Source organism: Amblyomma maculatum, unplaced genomic scaffold (genome assembly GCF_055883805.1).
Source record: "Amblyomma maculatum isolate TAMU_Amacu unplaced genomic scaffold, ASM5588380v1 scaffold_13, whole genome shotgun sequence".
Lineage (NCBI taxonomy): Eukaryota > Metazoa > Arthropoda > Arachnida > Ixodida > Ixodidae > Amblyomma > Amblyomma maculatum.
Window position 1 is genome coordinate 33,005,787 of NW_028146738.1, and position 27,826 is coordinate 33,033,612.

Here is a 27,826-nt window from a genome sequence, read left to right on the forward strand (position 1 = left end):
AGTGCTCCTTTGTTCAATAGGTTACAGGTTTTGCAGTTTCCATTGTTATATGAAATGAGAATCGCAATGTTAGTAAATAACATTATACAAAATAACTACCCGCTTTCAATTAATATTTTTGTGTTGCCTATCAGGAGCACTAGAAATGCTAGCAATATTAACTTTAATTACCCGGTAACCCGCAATGCCTATGGTCAGCGCCTAATTCAATACTGCGGGGCGAAAATATGGAATAGTGTACCACTCGAAATTAAAATGGCTAACAATTTCCTGTTTTCAGTTAAGCGCTTCTACTTCTCGATGATTGAGAATTATGTTTGTTGATCTTTTTATATCTGCTGTTGAGTGTTGCTCGCTATTACTTTGTTCACTGATCATTTATAACCGAGTCTTATGTTGGTGTCTTCTGTTGCTGTTATAACAAATGTGTACAATGGGCCTATACTAGCTCCGGCTATTGGCCCAGCAGTTTTTGCAAACGTTTGTATATGTTATGTGAAAATAAAAAAAAAAATAAAAAGTATCGCGTTATGTTGCTTAAAGTATAAATATAAGTATAAAACTGAGCTCTTGCCTTGAAATTTCTCGTCACCTCTGCCTTATCTTTTATTTCAGGAAAAATTTGGAGCTTAGAATTTTTCCTTTTCCCACATTATCTCGAAGTCGCCCAAGTTCAAAAGTGTAAACAATTGAGAACATTGATACGAATTTACTAAACAGACATCTTAGATTATTATAAAAATCTGCTAACAGAATTCCCAGTCCTTCATAAATATCAGGTACTAATATAAGGAAATACAAATATAAAAATTAATAAAAACTGGGCCCACGGTTTCATTGTATACAATTTCTTCGGCCATACCTTTAAAGATTAAGCGTCGGAAAATCAATTGAGCATTTGATGCATTCAATTCAATTTTGCCTCATGCTATATCTTAAGCCTTGTAAGTGCTCATAAAGTTGTTTTCTGCTTATTTCGGGGTTGTTCATAGCTTACAATACATAAATTCACTGCTTCTTGCAATTTCATGGGAAAACGCAAGCGCCGGCTTAACTTTTTCTCTATCCTGTAATGTTTTTATTGTGAGGTGCAATGGTATGTAATTCACTTTTTATTTATAATATTTTATTTGTCAGTTATGAAAACATTTCATTTTATGACTATTTTTCTACTAGGCACTTAAGTACTATCATAAGAAAACAATTAGGAGAGTGAACCATTTGGTAGAGTTACATATTTCTTCATGGCAGCACTTTATGAGACGGGATGACAAGTATTTTTGCCTACAGAGCTATTTAGCTTAAGAAAATGCGAGTCAACGCGGAGCAACTACGCCATCCACCTCACCTGCAAAGCCTAACCTGCAGTTTAGGGGGGCAGCGGGTTCAGTCATTGTGGGATGTCAGAACGGCGCTGCAACAAGGCCATTTAGTCAAGGCCGCAGCTGATTTCGTTCAATCAAATTGCGATTGAGAGCACCACAATTGTGGCATGCGAATGCGCATAGTCGCGTGTTTTATTTTTATTTCGTGGGCTCTCTTTTGAACTCGGAAAGAAAAATACGCGTGAGGCTTTGTTTATTGCAAATAATGGAATGAATGTTTCTGAAGTTGCTCTATATCTTTGCAAATCACATTTGTGGTCTGAAGTGAATATCAAGTAAATATCAACCGAACTCAATTACCTACTCTATTACCTACAAAACGAAACATCGCTAGTGGTGCTCAAGACGGTTGGCAGCTGTACGTCATGCTTTCCCTGGCCTACCTCAAGTATTTCATTTAACACTTGGCTCAAGTTAGCTCGAATAACCCGTGTGTGCGTGCTTCCGTGTGTGTGTGTGTGTGTGTGTGTGTGTGTGTGTGTGTGTGTGTGTGTGTGTGTGTGTGTGTGTGTGTGTGTGTGTGTGTGTGTGTGTGTGTGTGTGTGTGTGTGTGTGTGTGTGTGTGTGTGTGTGTGTGTGTGTGTGTGTGTGTGTGTGTGTGTGTGTGTGTGTGTGTGTGTGTGTGTGTGTGTGTGTGTGTGTGTGTGTGTGTGTGTGTGTGTGTGTGTGTGTGTGTGTGTGTGTGTGTGTGTGTGTGTGTGTGTGTGTGTGTGTGTGTGTGTGTGTGTGTGTGTGTGTGTGTGTGTGTGTGTGTGTGTGTGTGTGTGTGTGTGTGTGTGTGTGTGTGTGTGTGTGTGTGTGTGTGTGTGTGTGTGTGTGTGTGTGTGTGTGTGTGTGTGTGTGTGTGTGTGTGTGTGTGTGTGTGTGTGTGTGTGTGTGTGTGTGTGTGTGTGTGTGTGTGTGTGTGTGTGTGTGTGTGTGTGTGTGTGTGTGTGTGTGTGTGTGTGTGTGTGTGTGTGTGTGTGTGTGTGTGTGTGTGTGTGTGTGTGTGTGTGTGTGTGTGTGTGTGTGTGTGTGTGTGTGTGTGTGTGTGTGTGTGTGTGTGTGTGTGTGTGTGTGTGTGTGTGTGTGTGTGTGTGTGTGTGTGTGTGTGTGTGTGTGTGTGTGTGTGTGTGTGTGTGTGTGTGTGTGTGTGTGTGTGTGTGTGTGTGTGTGTGTGTGTGTGTGTGTGTGTGTGTGTGTGTGTGTGTGTGTGTGTGTGTGTGTGTGTGTGTGTGTGTGTGTGTGTGTGTGTGTGTGTGTGTGTGTGTGTGTGTGTGTGTGTGTGTGACTGCAAGGTAAAGTCAGTCAGGCTCGTCTCAGCCCACTGACTCCCCCCTCATCCTTCTCTTCTTCATGCGCAACGCCGCGTGGCGCAGCGTATTTGGAGTAACAGCCGTTGCCAGGGCAGATGAAGGTCGTCCTCGAGCAAGCTAACAAGGCTTTGGATAGCAGTGTTTCAATCGTGCTACGTGCGCCAGCTGCGCCTTCCGCGACCAGTGGTTAGTCGATATGCCTTTAGCGATATCGCACGTCACACAACCGACTTTCTGCAACAAAGAGTCCGGGGTATTGCCACAAAAACTTTTGAGACAGTTTGCGATGTCGCAATGGCGTTCAAAGTCAAACCAAATCTCCGGGTACGTAAGTGACTGCAGCATGACCTGCATCATATCGGAGCTTTGCACGATCTTAAGAGGCGATGGCTCGCAAACGAGCTAGACAACGTGCTTCCTCAGCGAGACCGAAATGTTGCTACACGGGTGGATCATCGTGCACGTAGAATGAAAGGATAGTGTCCAGGATGGTTGATGGTAAGCGTGCTTAGAGAAGGAAACAAGACGAATATCAGGTGACTTTATATTTAGCTGTGTTATAGGTGTAAGTAACCAACGGCAGGACAGCGTTCCAGTTCTTGCGATCCGACGCCACATACGTCGACGTCGTGTAGATGAGAGCCCGGTTTAGAAGGTTCATAAGAGCCATCTGTTTGGAGGAGAATTACGGTATTCGGAGTCACAAAGACTGAAAAGTTATTCCATGATATCTGCAGAGAACTGTCGACAGCAGTCACTGATGATCACTCGGCGCGCGCCGTGGTGTAGAACGATTTCGAGTAGTAAAAAATTTGACACATCGGCTATTTTTGCAGAAACGAGAGCAGACGTCTCCACATGCCGCGTCAAATATACAATAGCCACAATAATTCAGCGGCCATCAGACGACTTCGGGGAAAGTACCAATGAGATCAATTCCAATTTTGTCAAAATGCGCTCTAGTGGGCTTGACTGGCTGAAGAAGGGTAGCCGGTGGCGTGGTGCTTCGCTTAATATTGGCAACGGACACAACTTGCCACGTAGTGCTTTGTTGTTGTGTACAACCTGGGCGAATAAAATCGTTGTCGGACTCCCGCGAGAGTGCTGGCAAAGCCGAGATGACCTGAAGTGAAGTCGTCACGCATCGCATGTATGACAGCACCGCGAAGAGAAGCTTGGGCGAAAAGCAGGAGACTGGCACGATCAGTTGAGTAGTTCTGTTGGAAGAGTAGACCATCCTGAATAACAAAAGCTGTAGGTGCTGAATTGCACGTATAATAAAACAATGCAGTAAGAGCGCGGTCAAGACATTGCTCCCTGTTGGAACATTAGTGGTCTGGCAGTGTTTAGGTCATAGGCGGCAGGTAATTATCTAGATCATTTTTACCTCCTTGCGTGCATGGGAGAAAAAAGTAGGACATTCGGCGTCAGCGTGGCGCGTACCAATCTTATAGAACATAGAAAAGACGTATTCTTGCAGATGTAATGCCCAGCGAGCTAGCCGACCTAAGTGGTCGCGCAAACCGACAAGCCAACACAGGAAGTGGTGGTCGGTAATTACGTTTAAGTGGCGGCCGTACAGATAGCTCCAGAACTTGTTAACAGTGAAGACGAAGGCAAGACATTGCACTTGTGTTGCTGTGTAGTTGCGTCCGGATTTCGTTAATGTGCGGCTGGAGTATGCGACAGCATGTTGGGCGCCGTTCTGGAGTTGAACGAGCACCGCGCTGATGCTGACGTCACTAGCTTCGAAGTGAACTTCGGGGGTAGATACTGGATCGAAATGGCGCAAAAAAGGTTCATAGTTAAACAGAAACTTGAGCTGTCGAAACGATGACTAGTATTTTGGGGACCAAACAAATGTTGCGTCTTTTTGCTGAAGGGGAGTGAGCGGATGAGCAATTTTGGCAAATCTTTGGGTGAAACGCCATAAATACAAGCATGAGTCCAAGAAAGTTTCCTAATGTCATACGTTTTGAGGTTTTACAAAGTCGCGCACTGCAACAACCTTTTGGGAGTTGGGCCGAATATTGTCCTGACCCACTAAAGATCTCAGCTCCAGGGTTGGCTGCTCACTGAAGTGACACTTTTTAGAGTTTAGAATTAGTTCAGCGTTTCGAATACAGTCCAGCTTAAGATTAAGCCGCTCGTTATGCTCCCGAAATGTATTTCCATAAATTATTACGTTATCAAGGTTGTCCATGCATATCTCCCACTTTAAGCAACTCAGAATTATCGCCATAAAGTGTTCGAACGTCGGTGGTGCATTCCAAAACCAAAACGGCATCACAATAAATTCATAAATTCGTCAAATGTCACAAAGGCTGCCTTTTCTCGGTCCGGCGAATGCATTATATAAAGCGGATTGAAGACAGTCCTAAGCCTCGTTGATACGTGGAAGAAGCTAAATGTCCAATTCTTTGTAGCGACGTTTAACTGATGATGGTCAGAACAAAATCTCATTGAGTTGCAGTTTCTTTTTTTCCAAGATGACGCGGTCAGCTCAAAGACTAGAGGGCTCCCGTATAACACCCTTCTTCAACATGTTCTGGTCCTGTTCGTTAATTTCCCTGCGCTCAGGCTGCCGATACTCAATAGGGCTTCTGTCTGATAGGCACCACATGACCAATGTTGATCTTGTGTGGCAACAGTGAATGTGATGACACAGAAAAATCAGCATTTTCAGAAAAGTCAAAATGCGCAATGTGCCTGATCTTCACATAAGTGTTGCTGGTCCGACGACGAAAGGAATTTGTTCATCGTTCAGGTTATCCTCGTTGAGTAGTCAGTCCATCCGTGGGCGAAGATGAGGAGAATCACACCGCCCGATAAGGGCATCATAAGGGTCAAATAAAGCCAAATTGAGGCCAGATGATAAGCAAACGAGTTCTGAGGAAATGTTTAGAGTCCACACATGGACAAAACCATCTTTATCCTTGTCGACGACACGAGGCACTAGTAAATTCTTCTTCTTGACGTTCTTAATGTCGTCTTCAATAAACAGAGAGTGGGTGGCCGCTCGATCGAAAAAGCTGTGGACAGGCACAAACACTGTAGTCATTAGAGGCAACAATATCTCGCTGGTGACATAAAATGTTCTGTCGCTAAGGTTAGGTGAGTCTTCTACAAACGTAGACATAATATTGCACCACAGCGGTGCACACGTACTATTATCAGCTAAACGCTTCACATCGTGATAGCTTCTATGTAGTTATATACACCTTTATGCCTTATTGTCAAGGGAGCAATCTAGCCCAGAGAAACGTCGAGGCCAAAGAAAGCGAAGTTGCCATCCACTTAACATGCATTGTCTAAAGCTAAACTCGAGACTCGAGGCTTTGCAGGTTGGGCGGATGGAGGGTTTGCTTTGTGCACCTCGCCTAGCCTAGATTGCTTTGTTAACAAGAACACGCGCCATATTGGCTGGCTGGAATGAATATTTATAAAGTTATATATAATTCCATCAAATCTATTATGCTGAAGAGCATTATGCTTATGATAGTACGTAAGTGCACTTGAGGAAACTCCTGTGGAAAACATTAATATTAATTGTTAACTTAACCTTATATATGAAACAATACAGTTAAGAGCTGGACTGAATACCACTACGCCGTACCATGGAAAACAATTTAAAGGATGGCGTAAGCGCTAAATCCTCCCTTGCGTTTTCCCATGAAATGTAAAGAAATAGCGAATCGATTCCATTTTAAGTTATCATCAAATTGCCAACAAGCAGAAACCAACTTTGTAAGCACTGAGAAGGGTTTGAATATTGCATAATATATAAAGTAACTAAATTTTTCAAATAATGAATCAATTTCTGAAGCCTAATTTTTAAGGGGACGCCTAAGCAACTCTATAGAATAAAACCATGCGCTCAGTTTTATATTTCTTTTTATACTTTAGTTGTGCATAATGCAATAGTTTTTAGTCTGTGATATTTACAAAGAAATGAATACCTTTTAAGGTGACAAATAAAAATCACATATGGTAATGTTTTTTTTTTCAATTCGAATCAAAGTTATCCACGTAGCTATATTTCTGAATTTTGGCCAATTTCAAAGTAGTGTGAAGTACAAAGAGACATCTCGTGAGCTAAAAAGTTTTCTAATAATAAAGAACAAGGCCTGCGCAATATCAAGAAAACGTTTTAAAGGAAAGAAATTACTGCATGTTTTTAGAGTGTTGTACTATATGTTGACAATTGTTAGTACAAGCTCTCGGTGGTATATTTTTATAGTTTAAACAACAATATGCGACACCTTTTTAGTCCCTAGTGATTCTGTGGTATTTAGAGGTCTTTTGAGATATATTATAAATATCGAAGATGATATTTTTTTGCTTAAATTGGGATCAAAGTTCTCTTTTTTGCAGTTTTCAAGATTTGGTCGAATTTGATGCATTGTGGAAAAACGACCTAGTGGTCTAGAGCCTCTAATTTTCCGTGAAGTTAAGAACATAGCCTTCGTAATCAAGGCAAATGGCTTAGCGAAAACAAATTAATTCTTCGTGGCAAAATTTTGGATCAAAATTCGACTTTTTTTTTTTGAAAAGTTTGCCACAAGGCATAAGTTGAGAAAGGGGGAATAGGATGCAGGAGATAGAAAGTTAAAAGAAGGAGTGAAGTCCAGTTGCGCTTATGTATTCGCAGAGGTTGGCAGTGTAGCGATTGTCCATTGGCCACTTCTCATAATCACAATCGTGATTCCACCGCAGGCCCACCTTCATGAGTATCCGTTGTCTAATGTGAGTCGTTGATGGACACGTCCACAACAAGTGACGCACATCGCAGACGTCAGGTGCAGTGTCACAGTGAGGGCACCTGTCAGTCACTGGCAGATCTTTATCCCGCCATCCATGTCGTATAGATAGGGTCAGAGCCGCCCCTGCCCGAATCCGGCGCACTGTTACCTCCTCCTGCCGAGTAAGACTACGGGGGAGAGGATGCGAACACGGAGGAATGAGAGCGCGTGTTCGCTAGCGCAGAACTTGAGAATCGGAAACGTGGGACAGCAACGGATCTGGGGGAAGACGGGAAGGTGGTGGATCGCCTGATGTGTTTATGTGCGTCATAGCATCCGCTTGAATGTTATGTGGATCGCGAGCATGGCCGCGAATCCAGTGTATGCGCACAGGACGTGGGTACTTTGAACAGAGCAAATGAATTGACTGTGTTATTTGGAATGTGCGTCGAACGGCCTTAAGCTGTTTAAGGGCAGTGAGAGAGTCTGTATAAAGATGAACAGCATTGAATGTAGGAACTGGCGGAAGGAAATATATGGCATTGTAAATGGCTTCAAGCTCCAGTGGCAGAGGGGTGCACGTGTCCGCGGTATATGTCACGTGAGTGTTGAGATGCGGATGAGAGGGACTATACACAGAAGTAACTCCTCGCTCTGCAGTATGTCATGCATCGGTATATAATATGCACCCTTCAGGCAGATGTGCGGTTGATACAGACGGGGAAGCAGGGGGGCGATTGTCCGTGAGCTGGCAGTACGACCAAGGAGGTTTGACGCGCGTTGCTCGTGAAGCAAACTTCGAAATTTTTTTTTAGCAAAACAACTGCGGCAGTAAAATCATTTCAATAACTCTCCTTAAAGAAAACGTCAAATAGAACGATTGAGTAAAGAATAACGCAGGCCAAAATTTCAGTGTTTAAGCAGGCGGCCTCCAACCTTGCAACGTACTGAAATGGCAAAAACGACATTCTCCCCCTCTAATGATATAAGATTATTTTCCGAGACAAACAGCATATCTTGCAAAACTCGGTTAATTCGTTTGTGACGAGACATTTGTTCAGCACATATAACAATTTATATTTAATATAAAAAAATGGCAATGTGACCTCGATTGCTTTTTTATCTGAACACATCCATATGTGTATTACTGAAAAAAAAAGAGAAAAGGTCAAATGCTGCTTATGATAACGGAATAAGAGAATCAGACAGTTGCGTAGGCCAAGGATAGAGAAGGGGACGTTTATCTCCTTTATTTTTCGTGTTAATGTGTTATATTTAATTTCATCCTTTGATGAATATGGAAGTTCTGAAAACACTCTCTTTCTGTATAATACGTATATGCCCGTGATTCATCAGAAGTCACAAGATATTTTTATAAGTAGGTAACTGGCTGTACGTTTATTTTGGCTCTGGGGCTTATTTGAGAATACGGCGGACGCCAAATCAGAGGCAGACTTTTTTACATAGTTCCCTAGTGATTTAAATACGATAAATAGCTTTTGATTTTTGTTTTGTATTTGCAGAATTTGAGCTCGTCCTTGAAGTAGTACAGCCGACAAAAGCAATTTCTTTAAGAATATCTTAGCGGGCACTAAAATGCCCACAAATGTCAATCTGATAAATGAATTCGCTGTGTAAAACAGCGCTGGCCCGGCTCTGTGACACATAATTCTATGCACAGATTTTATCGCTATCCTGCCACCACCTCCTAGCCGCAGGGGCGAGCGGCAGTTCGTTATCAATTTCGCGTGAACCGCGGTCTCATGATAGCCGCCGCGTCAGTACCCAATTCTCGCAGTCAATTTTCTCAGAATTCGGCCTCAAAAAGCCGAGGCGGAGTGATCTACACCTACATCTTTAGCAAGTTACCTTTTTTAAAAACAGTTACAGGTATTTTAAAAATGTGCTATACAAATCGCTGGCCGATTACCATGCTGTTCCAGTTTTCCCGACTTTCATAACGACAATGTGACGCAACCTTTTGCCGTACAGCCCAACGGATAATGTCATGGTTTTTCATTGTATTTACGTGCATGGTGCCTCAGGGAGGATTTTATTGAATTGTGCGTTCAACGCAGAAAAATATGTTTGCAAGAACAAATTCGATATGGGGCGGACACACTATATTGCAAAGTCTGCAAAGGTCTTATGACAATCCAGTTGATGAACAAAATCCGCACTATCTAACTTTCTATTGTGGCAGTTGGATGGTTAGCCACAATGGGGTGCGCGAAACTGTGGACGAAATGATGCCATATCACTTTTTGAAGTAAAGAAAACTTAATTTGCAATGCCCTGCAGCGCGAAGAAATCCGGCGCTTTCTTTCGGGAGAAACCGAAACTGAGCGATGAAGACTTGACAAATGCCACATCTGGTGACGATGTATGCAGTGGCGACGACACCAACATAGAACTTGTTGCTCTAATGAGATAAGCCATGCACTTTATTTTCTTTCGTCCCCTACAAAATCACCTTGTCATTTGCTGTGAGCCTGTCGATGTCATGACGACTAAACTGCATCCGTCTTTTAGAGCTGATAATAAAGTAAAGGTTACAGGATGCCGGTAATTCACTATGTAGCCGAGGTTTTGCCGTAGTAGCTACCAAAAGCCAAACAAACTCGATTTGATGCCACTCATTTCGTCGCGGCAGCACTAGCACACGGACTTCGCTCTCTAAGCATCCCAGTGGGCTGCGAATCATGCCATCAGGTTTATGATAGAAAGCTGGCGTAGCTAAAGGAATCGAGTGGGAATAAACTATCTGTGTTTTATTTGTGCGAAGCAGTGTCATGCACATTCGGTGCCATCACCACTACCATTCAACTAAATTAAGGAGTCGAATGTGTGAAGGCTATTATTAATTCATGTTAGGCCGTTTTCCGCTAACATTTAAATTCACGACGTAATCGTTAAATAAAACTATTTCGGCATTAAGGCTTCTCCGAAGTACACAGTGACAAGTGGGGACACCAGTGATGGCGTCATTTCCAGAGATGATGCATTTTCAACGCGGAAACGTTTGCTCTGAGGAAGACGACCAACGCCAATGAATGTAAAGGTGGCGAGGCATCGTTTGGCGGCATCGAATGACTCGCAGAAATAAGTGTGCGAAAGATGTTGAAAGCCTAAATGTCACACAAAAATAACGTCATTGTCACTTTTACCACACTGCTGAAATGCTGTGAGGAGAAGCCTAAAACTTGCCGAAAATGTAATAGTATATTACGTCATAACTTTATATGGTAGCGCGAAACCATTTCGTGAACTTAATCTCGTACTTATCGTATATTCTAATGCGCGAATCTCGGGAAATTGTCAGAAAAGCATTTCAACTTCCCTTTCTTCTACAAAAGATTCTATTAGCGCTCTATCATTTAGAACTTGCACACTTCGCCCGAATTTTGTGTACTTTTTTTCAGGATACTCCCAACGACACCTCAGTTCGGGTCTTACATGAGCAGTGTTAAAGCAATAGGAACATATGTAGACGAATGCAAATGAGATCAAGCTGCACTAAAAATCTTGAACCAAAGCGTATTCATGCTATCAAAATTTTTCTTTTGCAAAAATAAAGAACTTTTATTCTTAAGTATACAATTGTTAAGTTATACCCTAGAAACTGCGGCTTATACCCTAGTACGCCGACTGCACTGTGCTTATATTTCGGTGTCGACTTTTTAGTAAACTATGTTGAAGCTAAATGGTTTTTATCAGAAGTGTCGCATAATTCACATACTTGGTTTACCTACTCATGAAAAAAAGAAACTTTATGCAACAAATCTTGTCGCATAGACTCACGCACACCACACGTCAGGCGGCGGTGCATAGCAGTGTCCCAACACAACCCAGGCAATGCTGATGAAGCGGATGCCATGCAGGAACCTCAGGCTGTAGCTGTCAGACCCCTTTTCCCGTGTCACTTGAAGCAGCGCCCGTGTATTCGACGCAGCAGAAAAGGACATCAAAACAGACAGCAGGACACCTGCAAACAAAAACACAATAGCATCCCGGTGTTCTATTGTTTGTGAAGTGCTAAAGAATCTGGGATGGGTACAAAGCAAACGCTGACGAGTTTGTGTAATGTGCCAGTTTTGTGGGCATATATTGTACCCATCTATGTTGTTCACTGCCCCCAAAATCTCTCGAAACGGCTCCTAGAGTCGTTGTCTTTTTCAATACTGATTTATTGGTTTCTTTTCTATCTCTTATCTAGGTGGGATTCAACCGATTATAGTGTACTAAACGGCGCTGTCTTGTAGTTATTAAAGTTGAGTGACTTCTATTTTCAACTTGTTGTATGCGGTATGGATTACGTTTTTATTGATCGGTACACGGCTGTATCGGTTGCCTACAATATTGTAACAGTTGTTAAACTAAAGAATTACTGCAACCGCTGAACTAGGGCACCGAGAGAGCTGAATCAGGAACGCGGGCAACAGGAACGGGCCGACACTTCAACGTCCTCTACACCTGCCGATTGCGCTCCTTCTTCTTCTTCCCCTCTAATGCACGTGTCACTGCCCCCTCCTCTGGAGCATCGGCCCGATGTGGTTTTACCATCAGACAGAAGAGAGGAGGAGGAAAAGCGTTCAAGAGTCACACCACAGTCTGACATCATGAAATAGTTTACATGCAGCCTGAAAGTCAGTTGGGGGGTCGCGCATAATATGGCTTCATTCGCACCACATACACAACGTCTCTGCGCTTGCTGTTGTGCGATGAACGAGCTGGTGTGATTGGTGCAACCTCATACGCTACGTCGCTGAGGCGGCGGACAACAAGGTAAGGGCCGAAGTTGCGGCTTCGGACAGCCCGCGGCGATGAACGGGCGTCCAAACCCACACATAGTCACCCGGGTTGTAAGCAACGTAGTGGCATCCAAGGTTGTAGCGGTCAGCATCGATCTACTGCTAACGCTGAATACGCTGTCTGGCCAGTTGGCGTGCTTCTTCCGCGCGCTGAACATAAGTGGCGACGTCGACGTCAAGTTCGCTTTCACTGTCAGGGGGGTCCGCGGGTGGCATAGCATCCAGGGGGGTGGTAACCTGTCGACCAAAGACTAAATCGAACGGAGTGAACCGGGTTGTTTCTTGCTGCGCGGTATTATACGCGAATGTTGCGTATGGAATGATTTGGTCCCATGTTTTGTGCTCGATATCAACATACATAGAAATCATGTCAGCCAAGGCCATTTTGAGGTGTTCCACCAAGCCATTTGTCTGCGGTGGGTAGGCCGTTGTACGTCTATGGCTGGTATGCGTGAGCTTGAGCACAGCCTGAGTGAAGCGGGCCGTAAATGCAGCTCCGCGGTCAGTAATGATAGCTGCAGGAGCGCCATGACGCAGGACGATGCTGTAAACAAAGAATTCGGCGACTTCAGCAGCAGTACGGTTTGCAAGTGACGTGGTCTCAGCATACCGTGTCAAATAATTAGTTGCGACCACTATCCACCGTTTTCCTGCTGACGACTTCGGAAAAGGGCCGAGGAGGTCTATGCCAATTTGCTGAAAAGGGGTCTTTGGGGGTGCTATGGGCTGCAAAAATTCGGCTGGCTTCAGAGGAGAAGATTTGGGCCATTGGCAATCGCGGCATGTTGTTACGTATTTACGCACTGATGCTAGTAAACTGGACCAGTAATATTTAGCCGAATCTATGACAATGTACGACTGACCGCCAAGTGGCTGGCGGATGGTTCATCGTAAGAAGCGCTCAAGGTTTCGTATCGTAACTGGGATGGCACAACAAACAGAAACGTCTCCTTGTTGCTGTCAAAGTTGCGCATGTATAGGACTCTACGCCGCAGAATGAAGGACTGTAGCCCACGGCGAAACACACGAGGTACATTAGCATTAGAACCCTCCAGATACATAATGAGTGGCGCCAACTCAGGGTCAGTCCGTTGAAGCTGCACCATACGGGAGACGCTGATAGCACAAAGAATAGGGCAATCTTCGGTGATGTCATGAGTAGCCGGTTCCACGGGTGCTCGTGATAAACAGTCTGCGTCGTGGTGCTGCCGACCCGATTTATAGACGACCGTCACATCGTATACTCCTGCAACCTGCGGCTCCACCACCGGCGACGCCCATGGACTTGTTGACGGCTGCATGACATCGTCTGCAAGCATTTCATCGATTTGCGTTCTAATAGCCTCCCGCTCTTTAGTGAAACACGGTGTGGACGCTGACAGAGTGGTGGCGTAGCCGAATCTGTGACGATGCGATGCTTGGCTACCGGCGTACGTCGACCTTGGAGCTCGTCGCGAAGCAATCTTTGAAATCAAGTAGCAGCGACGACAGAATGTTCTTCAGATGAGGTGACAAACCCGGGTTGATATTAACCTTCTGAAAGGCGTTACGTGGTGCGCCATCGTCGAGAAGGTTCATCTCCCCGGGGCATAGATTCGGCAACCCATCCACGTCGTGGAGGAAGGCGACGGCCATTCTCTTGGCGAGGGGCTGAATTTCATTGGTGAAATTCGTCAGCAAAATTGTCGCGCAGCCGTCATTCAGTTAAACAAGACAGCGCGCGATAGCCACTCCCTTCTCGAGCAACAGCGAAGAGTGACTGTCTGCAATACCTTCGTAGTCGTCAAACGAGTTGTTCCTCACTAACACCAGCATACTGGACCGTGGAGGCAGCCTTACGTCGTCTTCAACAAGAGCGTTGACTCCTGGATCTTCTGTGTCACTGTGCGCCACGGCTTGATTCGTCGAAAATGTGACTCACGCCTCGTGTAGGTCGATCACCGTTTGCCTGCAAAAAGTCGAGGCCCAGGATCAAGTCTCGTGAACACTCGCGCAAGACGACGAATTCACCGACGTAGACACAGCCGCGGATGCCGATTCGCGCTGTACACCTTCCGGCCGGGCTAATGAGGTGACCCCCAGCCATGGAAATGCTAGGGACCAACCACGGTGTCGGCATTTTGCACAATTCCTGGGCGAGGGTGTGGCTCATCACTGAATAGAATGCACCAGTATCAAGTAAAGCGACCGTGTCTGTTCCGTCAATTGCCACACACAAATCAGAACTAGCGCGTCGGATGCTGTCGCTACCTTGCCCTTGTGAGAAATCAGCGTATCGGTGTATAGGCGGCGGACGATCTTCAGTTTTCCCGGCAGCAGCGGCCTTGCCTCCGGAGACCGCTGGAATTAGTTTTCTCGGCGTGGGCTGGGAGAACGCCGCTCAGGATAGCTGGCGTCTCGGCGTTGGCTTGGGGAACGGTACCGCAGCGGAGGAGACGATCTAGAGTCATTGCGGCCGTATCCAGGTCGTGTTACAGGCCTCTGACTGGCCGACAGATGAGCTTCTATTTCTCGCGGTAGTTCGCCGCTCCGTGGGCGAGGCTCGTCGGGCGAGAAACCACACAGGCCAACTCGGCGGTACGGACAGACCCTGTAAAGATGAACGGCCTCACCACAGTGATAGCAAAGTGGCCGCCGGACCGGTGATCGCCACACATCACATTTCTGTGGCCGCTGATAGACTGGTCGAGCAGGCACACGGGAAAGACCAGACTGATGCACTGCTTGAGTCGCGGTATTCACGTCATAGACTGGTGCTGGCGTCCGACAGAGGACAGCTGCATTGTAGGTCTGACCTCAGTCTGCCTAGGAATCTCAGAGTTGTTGCTGTTGCGATGCCAGGCGGACCTCGTCCCAGACGACTTCAAACAGCGATGTAACAGACTACGCGCTGGGAGACAGCTGGAGGGTTTGTAATTCCTCCCTGATTATCGACCCGTAAAACGGCTACATCATTCCCTAGCGGCATCAAAGAAACAGCGGGCCTAAGCGTGATTACATCTAGATTGCATTGCCGGGCTCGCTGCAGGAGTGTGGCCTCCATGGTGGTCACTTCAGTGAGGAATTCGGCAACAGTACGTGTTGGACTGCGCACAAGACCGGCGAAAAGCTCCTGCTTGACCCCGCGCATGAGATGACGAAGCTTCATCTCCTCGGCCATGGAGGGGTCAGCACGCTTGAAGAGGCGCGTCATGTCACCCACTTACATGCGGACGCTTTCGTTAGTCCTCTGGTTACGTGAGTGAAGCGCAGCTTCAGCTTTCTCCCGGCGGTCTGCGTTGGAGAATGTAGCTCGGAGATTTTTTCGAAATGTCTCCCTGGTGGACTGGTTGCTCTCATGGTTTTCGTACTATGTCCTGCGGAGTCTTCGAGTGCAAAATACACGTTATGGAGCTTACGGTCGTCGCTCCAACCGTTGTAGCGGGCGACCCGCTCGAAGGTGCCAAGCCAGTCTTCCGCATCCTCATACACGTCGCGTTGGAAAGATGGTGGTGTTCGCGGCGTGTGGTAGAGAGTGGGCGCCGGAGACCCTGCTATCTGTGGCCATTTCTGGTGGAACAGGCGGTCGAGGCTGCGTCGTCCTCATCGAGGTGGTAAGAGGCCCGAATTCAGGTGACTGGCCGGGGAGGCGGTGGCTTGGGCGCTGATGGACCGGTATGAGATCCGTGTTTCTATCTTGTAGGCATACGCAGATTGGGAAGCGAACCCCGCACCTCCACCAGATGTGTAACGGTTATTACACTAAAGAATTACTGCAACCGCTGAACGAGGGCACCGAGAGAGCTAAACCAGGAACGCGGGCAACAGGAACGGGCCGACACTTCAACGTCCTCTACTTTTACTGATTGCGCTCCTTCTTCTTCTTCGCCTCTAATGTACATGTCAATATACTTCTTGCTTCAACACCACATGGTAATATTCCCATTCTTTTTTTTCCAGAAATCTCAGAAAAAAATGTCTGACTTAATGAGATCGTCTTTATGAACCCTTGAGTACATGACTAATTCCTAGAATACTTTAAACCTACTTTTAGATTCCTTGCAAATGTCAAATAAACATATCATGAGGAGAAAATCAAAGAACAAAACTATCACTGGCTATTCACCACCGCTTGTTACATGTCTGATATGCTACAGCCGTTACCACCGAGAATTTAACAAGGCTAGTAAACTTCAGCAGTCACAACTATGGGATGCGCCATGAAGTGTCAGAAAACAAGCGCGAGTACGGATCTGAGTCCGTTAACAAACAGCGCCCAAACCACTTTTTTCATACCCATGCGCGCAATTTCGTTTGATGGCCGTTCATCCCCAACTCGATAGTTCTTACGTTCACTGCTGGGAGGTTGGGAGGGTGATGCCATGGTCTTGCTAAGTTCTCTGTGGCCAATTTGAACGCTTTGTATTGGACTTGATGAGGATAATATATCTTAAAATTATGGTACCCACTCTTTCTAGCATAAAATATTACGACTTGAATCAGCGCCTTTAGTATAGTGCTCAACTGTCAGGAATATAGGTGAAATCTTGAGCTAGAAAACAGCATTCCTTATCCCAGGATAAATAATGGCTATCATCACGTTCGGCTTGGCACTCGGGGTAAAAGAGGATGTTCTACGTCCGCCGCTAAGGGTGAGGTTAGGTCTGTTGAACGCTCGTAAACCTAGATTAGACGTAACATATATACCCAGGAGAGTAAAAGATTGCACGAGCCGTTGCCGTTGCTCAAATTCGTAAGTTGTGGGTTCGGGTTACACCGGCGGGATGTTGTTGCTCTACTTTCTAAACGATTATCTCTATTTTACTAGAATAAGGCGAAAGTCTTTCTTGCGTCATGAGTGCCGCGAGAAGGACCGGCCAACAGAAACTGTGCACCAAACTGATTACAGAACAAAAATAAGAAAAGAAAATTTCGATTTATATTGGAATTTTACTGGGGCCACCAGCATGCGAGATGGATACCCTGCTACTTAACAAAGTGTTTATTACAATAAACCACTGTTATACGTGCATGAACTAAGTGCAGATTATTATGAAAAATGGCATCTGATTACGACGATGCAAACTAGAACGACCTAGTTAACAAAACTCTAAACAAGAGGCAATGCAGAGCACATCACTAAGAGTGAGTGCCACTGCGGTTCGAACTTGGCTCGTGCATACAATTCACTTAAATGAAAAATCATTGTACAGAAATTGTACTTTGCGAAAACAACCGATTCACAATGTCGATCTCTCAGGCGAGTTTTCAAGAGGCTGTGTAATGGAACTAGGAAAAACATGCCCAAAGACTCATACAAAAATGGTAATGAAGCAAAGTATCGTACTGGGTGCGGTTTCAAATTCACACTTTTTCCAATGTTCTCCGCATAACATCCCAAAACACTAATGCATCTTTGCAATCAATAAAACAATGCCCAGTGCTTTTTGGAGAATCACACATCCGGTAATTTACCGTAGCCACAAAAATTACTTTCTTATCTAACTACGCTCTACGGACAGAATCTCAGTGTGCACTTTATAAAAAAAGAAGAGAGGAGCATTTTCCGCACTCTTTGAAGCATATCGTGTCCCGGTAGGTTGAAATACAAAGAACGGTACTTAGGGGGACGGAAGCGCATGAAAACAAACAATTCTAGAATCGTTTCCTCAATACCGAAAATAGGAACTCGGGGGAAAAGAGAACAAACAGGACTCGAACAGCAAGTTACACTTCTTGCATTACGCCCCATAAACACGAATCTCCAGAAACATTAGAAGACACAATGATACTTGGGAAAACCAAGAACTAAATTTGCCTGCAAAATTACACGCACTATCGAGTGGGAACAGTCATCAAAACATGAAAAGCGAACGGGCATACGTGTTGACTAGACCAATGCCACCTGCTCTTACATGTCGAAAAATGTTACCATACCTCATAGATTGAAAAGACGACCTCCATACGAAAGTAGCAACCACTCATGTAAACGATGGACGTAAGGCCTTGTTCACTTCACTATTTGGAAAACGTCATAATTTTTAGTGGCTAAAAACAGCTTGCTGCAGAAGCCCTGCCAGAAATAGAGAGCGAGACTAGGGGGGGGGGGGGGGAGCTGGTTTGAGCGTAGCGCTTTAGAGTTGGCACACGATCTTTCTTTTAACTAGCACCATGCGTATATGCGCTAAAAGGGACACCAAGGTATTTGGGTGGCATAGACGTCCATGCCACACCAGCGTATTAAGAACGTGTCGATCCCCACATACCAAAACCACCCCTATTGGAACGATTAATCTGAGCACCCGACAATGAACCAAAGTGCTCCGAATAGCGAATAATTTCGTCTTTACTTGGTTTTTCAGAGCAGAAAAGCGCGAGGTCATTTGCGTAAGCTAGCACCTCCAGTTCGTGACCCATTCTGCCAAAACCACTAAAAGGTTTACTGTTTATAATTACACAAAGTAGCTCCAAATATAGAGCGAACAAAAGCGGCGACAGTGGACACCCTTGTATTACAGAGGACTGATAGGGGACTGGTTTGTGAGAAACACCCAATTACAATCAAGTGCTGAACATTCTTCGCTGCAAAGGCGTATCACAGAACAATCAAGTCAGCCAAAATTTGCAGGATCTAAGAGAGAAAAAGAAAGGAATGAATCTTCTCATTGAATGATTTTGCCAGGTCAATTTGCATCAGTGCCAGCTGCTCGTGAAAATCACTTCAATGCTGCAAAGCCGTACGCGTTACATATAGGTTAGATTGTATAGACCGGCATCTCAAGCCACAAGTTTGACGAGTTCCAATCAAGTAGATATTGCAAGCTGCAGTCGATTTGAGAGGAGTTTAGCAAAAAGTTTGTAATCAAAATTATACAATGTGTTAGGCCTGTAGTCGCATTCAGATAGGAGTTTCTCCTTATCACACAGTTATAATATTAACACAACATTACTTTTTGTGAAGGACTGGGACAGAAATCCCAGATGAATACTAGTCTAAACAATTTAGAGTAGGAGAGAGAGGATAAAATGGATTGAATTTTTTTGTCAAATTCTCCTGAATGACGATCAGGTCCCGGCGTTTTGGAAAGCGGCAAGCAATCAAATGCGTCTTCCAGTTCAGCTAAGGTTAAAAGGGAGCTTATGCCCTTGAATTCGTTTACAAAACTTGACTGTTATAGACAACAGACCATTAACATGAATGTCATCAACAGTGCTAGCAGTGGCAGAAAATGATAGCTGTAATGACGGCTAAACTCCGTTAATAGTGCGCCTGAATTATTGGGGAAAACACCACAATAAAATTTGGAGACTCGTTTGCCTGCCTCCTGGCGACGTTCATCAACCAATCCGAGTATAATTGCTTCCCCAGATTGTAAAGCACAATTGCTATGGGATCCCCCACGAGCATCCGGAAAGCTTTCGGCATCGAATTTTCGAAGGCGGTACCTTACTTCAGCGATTTATTGTCTACAAGGCAGGAGATGTGCACTCAAGTTCGTGGAAATTATAAAGGCTCTGCAGCTACCGCTTCTCTTGACCGTATTTGAAATAACACTTAACCAAGCCAATCTCAATAGCTATGCCATGAAATTCGGGTTTTAATATCTCCCAAGCGGTGATTAATGGAGACTCATGGTGCAGCAAGAATCCAGAGCTGTCCTCACTCGCTGAACAAAGTCATCCTCGTTTAACTGCGAAGCATTAGGCTTTCGCAGGTCCCACTGCGGCTTAAACTTCGGACTCCGCAATGAAGAATTTTTATTTTATTGCCTAATTTATCATAAATGCAGTACAGCTAGCAAAGAACACATGAACTTGCCAAACATCTGTTTAGTCATACTAGTAAAACTTCTTCAATGCAGCCAATTTTTCAAACAGCTCGAGCCTCCACCACGACGCTTCAGTATTTTAAAGTGTGTAAAAGCGCGTCCAGTGAATTGAAAATTGATTTAAAATACAGTTGGTGGTTGGAAACGCATGAAGCAGATGAATCAGAGTTAAGGCGAAGCCTCATGCGCCAACAGAAGCAGCAACAAGGCACCAAACATCCAAACGTATATGCAGAAGTGCTTTCGCCTTGTCAGACGTAAGGGTGCTTAGTGTCTGCCCCTCCCCTCTTCCCCTCCCCCTCAGAATTGTATTTCACATTGATGAATACCTAAAAATCTATTTGCTTTAGTTGGTGTCAGTGGCTGTTTGATATCTTTGTATATGGTGTGTGTGTGCATGCGTGCGTGCTTGTCTGTGCGTGAGTCTGTTACATACGAAGGTAGACGCACTGTTTGCTAAAGTTTACAACGAAGTGAAGAAATGCTTGACAATAATTTTCATTTATTTGATGTTGACGTTTCGAGCAGAAGCTGGCCTTCCTTGCGACTCTTCTTGGGGCTCATATGTTCACTCGGAATAAAACTGAAGATTAATTATGAAGCGTTTCTTCTAAGGTGCTGCGGTGCAGTGCAGGTGCAGCCTCGAGAAGCAACAGTAGTTTACATTAGGTAGCGAAGTACTGGAAGTAGTAGGCGGATATGTCGACTTAGGACAGGTAGTAACCGTAGATCCGGACCATGAAAAGGAAATAACAAGAAGAATAAGATTCGGAAGGAGCGCATTTGGCAAGGACTCGCATATTATGACTGGCAGCTTACCGGTATCGCTCGAGAGGAAAGTATACAACAGTTGCATCTTACCTGTACTCACCTATAGGGCTGAAACATGGAGGCTAATCAAGAGGGTTCTACTTAAGTTGGGGACACCTCAGAGGGCTATGGAACGAAAAATGGTAGGGGTAGCAATAAGATATAGGAAGCGTGCAGAGTGCGTCAGAGAAATAACTCAAGTTACCGACATTCTAGTGGAAATCAAGAAGACATGGGTATGGCTAGGACATGTAGTGAGAAGAGAGGATAACTGATGGTCGCTCAGGGTGACAAACTGGACTCCAAGGGAAGGAAAGCGTAGCAAGGGACGGCAGAAAGTTAGGTGGGCGGATGAGGTTAAGAAGTTCGCAGGGGTCAAGTGGATGCAGCTATCGCAGAACCGGGTTAATTGGAAAAATATGGGAGAGGCCTTCGCCCTGCAGTGGGTATAGTCAGAGTGATAATGATGATGTTTCTTCAAATGAATATCTAAAAATGTATACATTCAGGGTTGTACGTAATTTGATTGCTTGTAATAATTACATTTTCAGTAATTTTGTAGTCAACAAATAGCTTTTCTTGACTGCTAAGCTTAAGGTGATTGAGGCTTGTTTCCGGTAATTCATATCATTTAGTTCTGTGCAAAAAAGGCTACAGGAGCGAAGCGTCCGTGACGATATTATGGCATCATATTGTTCGGCCGCACGACAGCGCGCATGGCCCCCTGGCATGTGGATCACTACGCAGTATTCGTACTTCGGCTGGCATCTGTTAAAATTCCTCGGTTTAAATCCAAATAGCTCTCTATTGAAAGATGACGTCAGGAGGTCCACCAGCTATAGGCTGATGCATTAAACCTGCCTTTCTATTTTTTAAACGAGAAGCCGCCTCGGAGGTTCTAAAGAGAACACCACACGAATATTTTAACTTTTTAGCCACCTTAACTACAGCGCCTTTTAACAGCGCCAACAACGAAGTGCATCGCTTCGTGGAGGCTGTTTGGTTCGTTTTGCTTTGGCACGTAGGGTTTAACAAGCCACTGCGACTCAAGCTACAAAAGTAACCATAGTGGAGGACTGATATTTTGACCAAGTGGAGTTCTTTAATGCACTCGGACATCACACAGTGCACCAGCACCTTGCTTTTCGCCTCCATCAGAAAACGTCCACCACGGGAGAGGAGCGTCCCAACCACTGATCCCCCGCGGTCGATCGTAGATGATGTAAAAACTGGCATCGAAGCATTGTCTGACTACGAGCGGATGCGGTGTTCATATGGTACAGCACCATTCTAGCTACCCTTTGCTATGGCGCTACATGTAGAATGTTCATTGTAGCTGCGGATATCTTCATAAAAAGCCTTTCAAAATCAGTTTGGGACCACTTCAAAAAAGTCCAGTTCAAAATTAACAGCGTGTAAAAAATTTCAAGGGAGCAGCGCAGTAGCTTATTGCAGTTTGAGCGAGTTTGTTACATTGCAATAAAGTTCGAAGATAAGTAATGCAATTTTTGATCGGTTTTTGTTCAATTACTTTAATAGGGCTGTAACTGGCTGCTGTAATCAGATACTTTCGCTCCGCCGTGAAGGTGCAGTGATTAGGGCGGTCGTCTGCTACGCCCAAGGATGCGGGGCCGAATCCAAGCCTTGGCGGCCGCTTTTCGATGGAAGGGAAAAACAGGCGCTCGTGTGCCTTGCGATTTCAGTGCACGTTATAGAACCCCAGGTGATCGAACCCTCCGGGGCCCTCCACAGCGGCTTCTCGTATAGCCTGAGACCCTTTCGGACGTTAAGCCCCTTAATCTAGATATAATCAATTATATTTAAATAGAGTATTTGTAATTGCAGTTGGTTACTTATTTTCTGTAAAGGGTACACACTTTCTAAAAGGCTGACCTACTAGCAGAACATACAATTAGTTAGTGAGAAATACCATTGAGGATTGTGATCATCTTGCATCGATTACTAGATGTAACCGAACGCATGAGTGTAAAAGGAAGGTCCAACAGTGTCCGCTCTCCCAATGCCCAAAGAGATAGCAATGGTACATGCACCTATATCTGGTCTGATTATAATGTGTCCAAATACTCAGTATCCAACACGTTGATTACAATTTACAAGTGAAGATTTACACTATTGAAGGCTCATTTGGTCTCCTATGTTTTTAAATATTCTTCTACTTATTTCGCAGATGACTTTGTAATATATCGTCCCTTCTTAGTACCACCGAAATAACAGCATTGCAAAATATTCTACATCTCATTGAATCCTGGTGTAACAAACAAATGGTTACACTCTATCAATGCTCTAAGAGATCTGTCATCGAATTACGTCGTTTTTGGTTCAGTAATCGTATATGTTCCCTCCTTCAAAAACCTATGCATTAACATAACCAGTAGCCTTTCGTGGAATGACATCTTTGCAAAAACAGACGATGATAACCGATGTCTTGGCTTCATTCGTAGTCATTTAAAACTTGTCTCACCCTCTGTGAAATGTATGGCCTATCTAACCCCCCTGCCGTCAAAATTAGAGCGCGCATGCGCTATTGGCTCACCAATCATACCTTGCTAACACCCTGAAATCAGTGCAAAATCGAATCACTTCCTTAGCTTACTCTGACAACCGCTACTTCACCACTACATCTAATCTAAAGTCTCAAGCTTGCCTGCCCCTTCTCGTACATTGACGTCAAACATCTCGACTTTATCTTTTTTCAGAAATTTTATCATTCCCAGTGATTCAATTCTGTCATCCTGCCTTCTCATCCGACATCGCAGCGTGTCAATCACAGCAAAAGTGTTTATCCACCAACAAACCATACTACTGCGCATCATTTTTCATTCAGGCTGCAAAAGACTGGAAATATATTCCTCCCCCCCCCCCCCCCCCCTACTGCCGTGCTCTACTCCTGTTCGCAGCATTTCAGAAGTTTCTTAGAGAAAATAATTTAGTGGTATGCTGAATAATATACTAATTCGACGCTGTACAGCTGTCACTCATGTAACACCTCAAATCGGGGCCCTTGAGGTGTAGAGGTGCTGAATCTGCACTGGAGAAATGCGAACACCTGAGCTTTGCTGCTGCGCACGGTATAGCGCACGCTTTTTGTAGAGTTTTTGCTAGAAAGCCAGGGCTCGTGCCACACAGTGGAAATTTCATTTCCTTGGCGCGCGTTCGTTGCAATGCTATATATAGTTATAATTGGTTTACAGAAAGGAAAGGCACATATCTGTCAAACTTCCTCTCGCAAACATCAGTTTTGATGGCACATCTTCGCTTCTGTCTCGTGGAGTTTCTTGGCGCCCTCAAGTGCGAGATTGTAGATGGTGGACGGTAGAGAAAGAGAACACATCTCGGGAAATCTCGTGAACAAATCTCGCGCACACGAGATTTTGACCATAAGCAAAGAAAGGCTTTCGCCTTAAGAAGTAAATACTATAAATAAAAGACAATCATTCCTTTTCAACGCAGGCACTCACTTCGATCTGTCCTCTTCGTATCCTCTTGTGAGCTGAAGATGTCGACCACTGTCGCAAGTGTGATGCATACAACTAGGGCGCCAAGGAAGGATCTGTCGTGAAAGAATAAAAACAGAAGCAGAGTGTAAGATAAATTTTTACACCTTTAATGCTTCTACTTAATTGCAATATCAAGCCGAAAAACGTTCTGTGGGTAGTTTCGTTACTCACATTATAATAATTTGACCTTTAGTGAAGCCAGGCCAGACGGCTGTGACGCAGTCCGAGATGCGCAGATCTACAGAAGGTGGGGCAACTGGTAGACGAAAAGAGAACAAGGAATGTCAAGACTAAGAATTCCAGGAGTAGAAAAATATACTATAACATCGATATCAAATACATTCATCAACAACTGAAACAATTACTTCATAACCTCTAGAGTATCTAGCTTTGCAGCAGCACTGTGATTTTGTCTCAGCGCATTTGCTTCTGAAAATGGTGTAGATTGTAAATGATGAGTGCAAAATGTTGAGGCATAGCTGACTTCAATTAAAGATATTAACTCAATCATGAGCAAAGTCGAAATTGAAACGAAGAATAGAATTATTTTTTTCTGTGCAACATATTTTCTGGGTAAGCCTACGCACGTTGCTCTAAGATATTAGCGTGACTCTCGTCATCTATGAACAGCCTTGCGTGTGCTAATCATTTTATGCAACTCTTTTAAATCTTACATGGGTTCTCTTTGACGAGATACGCTATAAACCTTTCCGTGGCTTAACCACGTCTCCTTGGGCGCCACTCTGCACCCAACTCACGTCCTTTAAGATCGCTAAGGACGAAGAAAACCCAAAACACTTGCACACCTTTTCTCTTCGATTGTGGATTGTACCTTACGCCGGTACTCTTCGCCTTGCTTCTCGGTCGCTCTGGCATTGCCCAGATTACGCATATCGCGTCTAAACACCCTCATTCAAAGGCAGCCATGGCTGCCCCGAGGATTCCCGCAAGTTCAGATTCAAAAACTGCGGACACCTTGACGCGTCCGCACAGAAGACATATAAACATTTCGCTTTACAATGCTCCTCGTCTGGTTAGAGATCCGAATAGAGGCTACAGCTTCCGACATCGGTTCCACCTTTTTCTACCGACCGACATTTCGGAAGAAGAATGCGACTGTGAAGAAGAAATTGTGCTAAACGAACAGCGCTGGAAAGTTTACGTAAGGTCTCCCTATATGGTGACTTGGACATATGCATCCAGCTGGACATATGAGCACTGCATTAACTGGGGCGGTATAGTAGAGTAGAACAGCACTGCCATCAGGCCACCAAGTTCAGGTTTGATGTTCATTCAGGTTTATGCTCAAGTCCGTACCGACGTGCTTCCCGCTAGCAACAGAATGCACTCATTTTATTCCCTCGGGATTTCCCAGAATGAAGTACAGTAGGCTCGACGACAGCTGACATGATTTATACCAACGCACTGCGAGAATCTAGCAACAGACCAATTCATAAACCTGGAAAGACTGTATATCATTTCTATTGCTTAAAATGTGGTTACGACTCACTGGGGATTAAACCTATACATAACAACTTAGTGCTCGCACAGCTACATACTGCTTTATTTCGGGCCTGATGGCAGCATTACAGCACCCTTAACGATATTTTACTCTATGGTGTATGAACTTCTTTGTGCTAGAAAGCGTCGCAGTAAGCCATAAACCTGAAAAAAGTGTGTGAACATGTACGCAGTTGAACAATGTCAATTTCTTCAAACCCAAGCCCCTTTCATAACTGGCAGGCACGCAAATCATAAGCCACGAAACGACTTTTTTTTTTTTTTTGACTGGCTGGCTGGCTTTGATGGAAATTACGCCTACAAAAGAATCAGAATAAATCAGCGCACATTATACAATCAATACACATTGTGCAGATTGCGGTGCCGGAATCAGCCAACCTAGACGTACTACAATTCAAGGAGAGGTGTGCAAAAATAGCGGTTCTATTCATGAGAGGAAGTTAGGTGGCTCCGCGGCCGATTTTTGGATCGCGACAAAACAATTCATACGCCCGCGAAAATAAATCCGGATAGGTCTAGTATCGTCGTTCAATTTGGTAGCCTTTCATTATAGAGCGCCATATACAGTGAAGATACTTGAAAACTAATAAATCAAATGGTACCCCATCTTCGTTTTCTACGCTTAGATACCGAATGTCGTGCACGTCTAGTGGCAGGTATTGTTTTTCTTGTTCTCTGTAATATAGCGTGCTGCACAATTACTGAAGCGCTGTAGAATGCTTCTCCCAACTAAACCGAGGTATCCTCGCAGCTCAAATTTTGAACAGAAATGACATTTTGTCGTTATTATTCTTTAATGGCAAATCTGTTTGGGGTACTCGCCTGATTAGATCAGAAGAAGTTGGATGTTTCCATTTTATGCGGCGGCAGCGATGCAAGATAAGCCGCTTTCCCAGCGATGGTACCGGCCACGCGGCCGGTGCCATCACGCAACCAAATCTCGCTGCTTCACGCAACTATATTTGGAACGACGCAACCACGACATTTGCAACAACCCATGAACGACACAACCAAGTGTCGTTTTTGGCCGAAGAAACTACAATTTATTCGGCCTTCCTGACACTGGCCAGCCGTATATTTGATTGTAGAACCATCAAAAGAGAATGCTTGCTGGTTAAAGAACATGAGGGACTTGATGTGCAGGCAGTGTTGCCAGCAATAAAAAGACACAAAAATGAAAAAAATTAAAGATTACAAATATGATTCTCTCTTCTAAGCAACATTCTTCTTTTCTCCAAGTAACGTGAAGCCTTTACTTTGCTTTTATTTACCAGCTTTGTGAAATTAAAAACGCTTTCTCGAGAGCATGCTAATAATGAAAATTAAGCATGCTGTCATCTGAGCGACGGTCCCATTCTCCTTGTCGTTGAAGAGTGTACTGAGAGAAGGAGGCTATATTTGTTCACGGCTCGCCCCGTTAGACGCGAAGAGAGTGCGTTTTTCAGCGGTTTTTAATGGTAAACACAAAATTGTAATCGTCCTCATTTTTCTGCCCGTAATGACAGGATGTTTTACTACAACCGCGTACTACTGAAAAGCTCGTACTCAAGAAGAACGCACATAATTAGAGAGGGGTGTACGCACCGACAACCGCCTACCCACTCTGCATAAGCATCCGTGCGTGTGGTTGTGACTCACCTGCTTCCAGCAGCGCCTGCAGCTCATCCTTGTTGCAGTCGTCGACGAGGCAGAGTCCTAGGATGGCAATCGGAACCCGTTCTTCGGGGAGGGCCTTCCCGAACTTTCGAACCTGTGCGGAATGAAGTGGTGGCACTAGCGACAGATACCGAAGCGAAACTTCATAACTTACGACTTTTTGAATATCATTATTACGATGTAAGTTTAATGTGTTTCTTAAAATCATCTGTTATAGTTTTATATGGAGTGAAGTTGTCTAGTAGATTCTCAAGCAAATTCTTCCGCAATATCAGCTCCT

General features: G+C 44.6%; 1 protein-coding gene across 1 annotated transcript in view; it reads right to left on the reverse strand.

Moving 5' to 3' along the window:
* The window catches only part of LOC146172528 (nose resistant to fluoxetine protein 6-like), a 137,361-nt gene that overhangs the window by 90,953 nt on the left and 18,582 nt on the right, over window positions 1-27,826 (reverse strand). The window contains exons 3-6 of the mRNA XM_084585786.1: window positions 27,529-27,640; window positions 24,541-24,625; window positions 24,331-24,422; window positions 11,228-11,407 (exon numbers count right to left, since the gene is read on the reverse strand). Of these exons, the coding sequence (XP_084441912.1) occupies window positions 11,228-11,407; window positions 24,331-24,422; window positions 24,541-24,625; window positions 27,529-27,640 (469 nt within the window). The remainder of the gene's footprint in view (window positions 1-11,227; window positions 11,408-24,330; window positions 24,423-24,540; window positions 24,626-27,528; window positions 27,641-27,826) is intronic.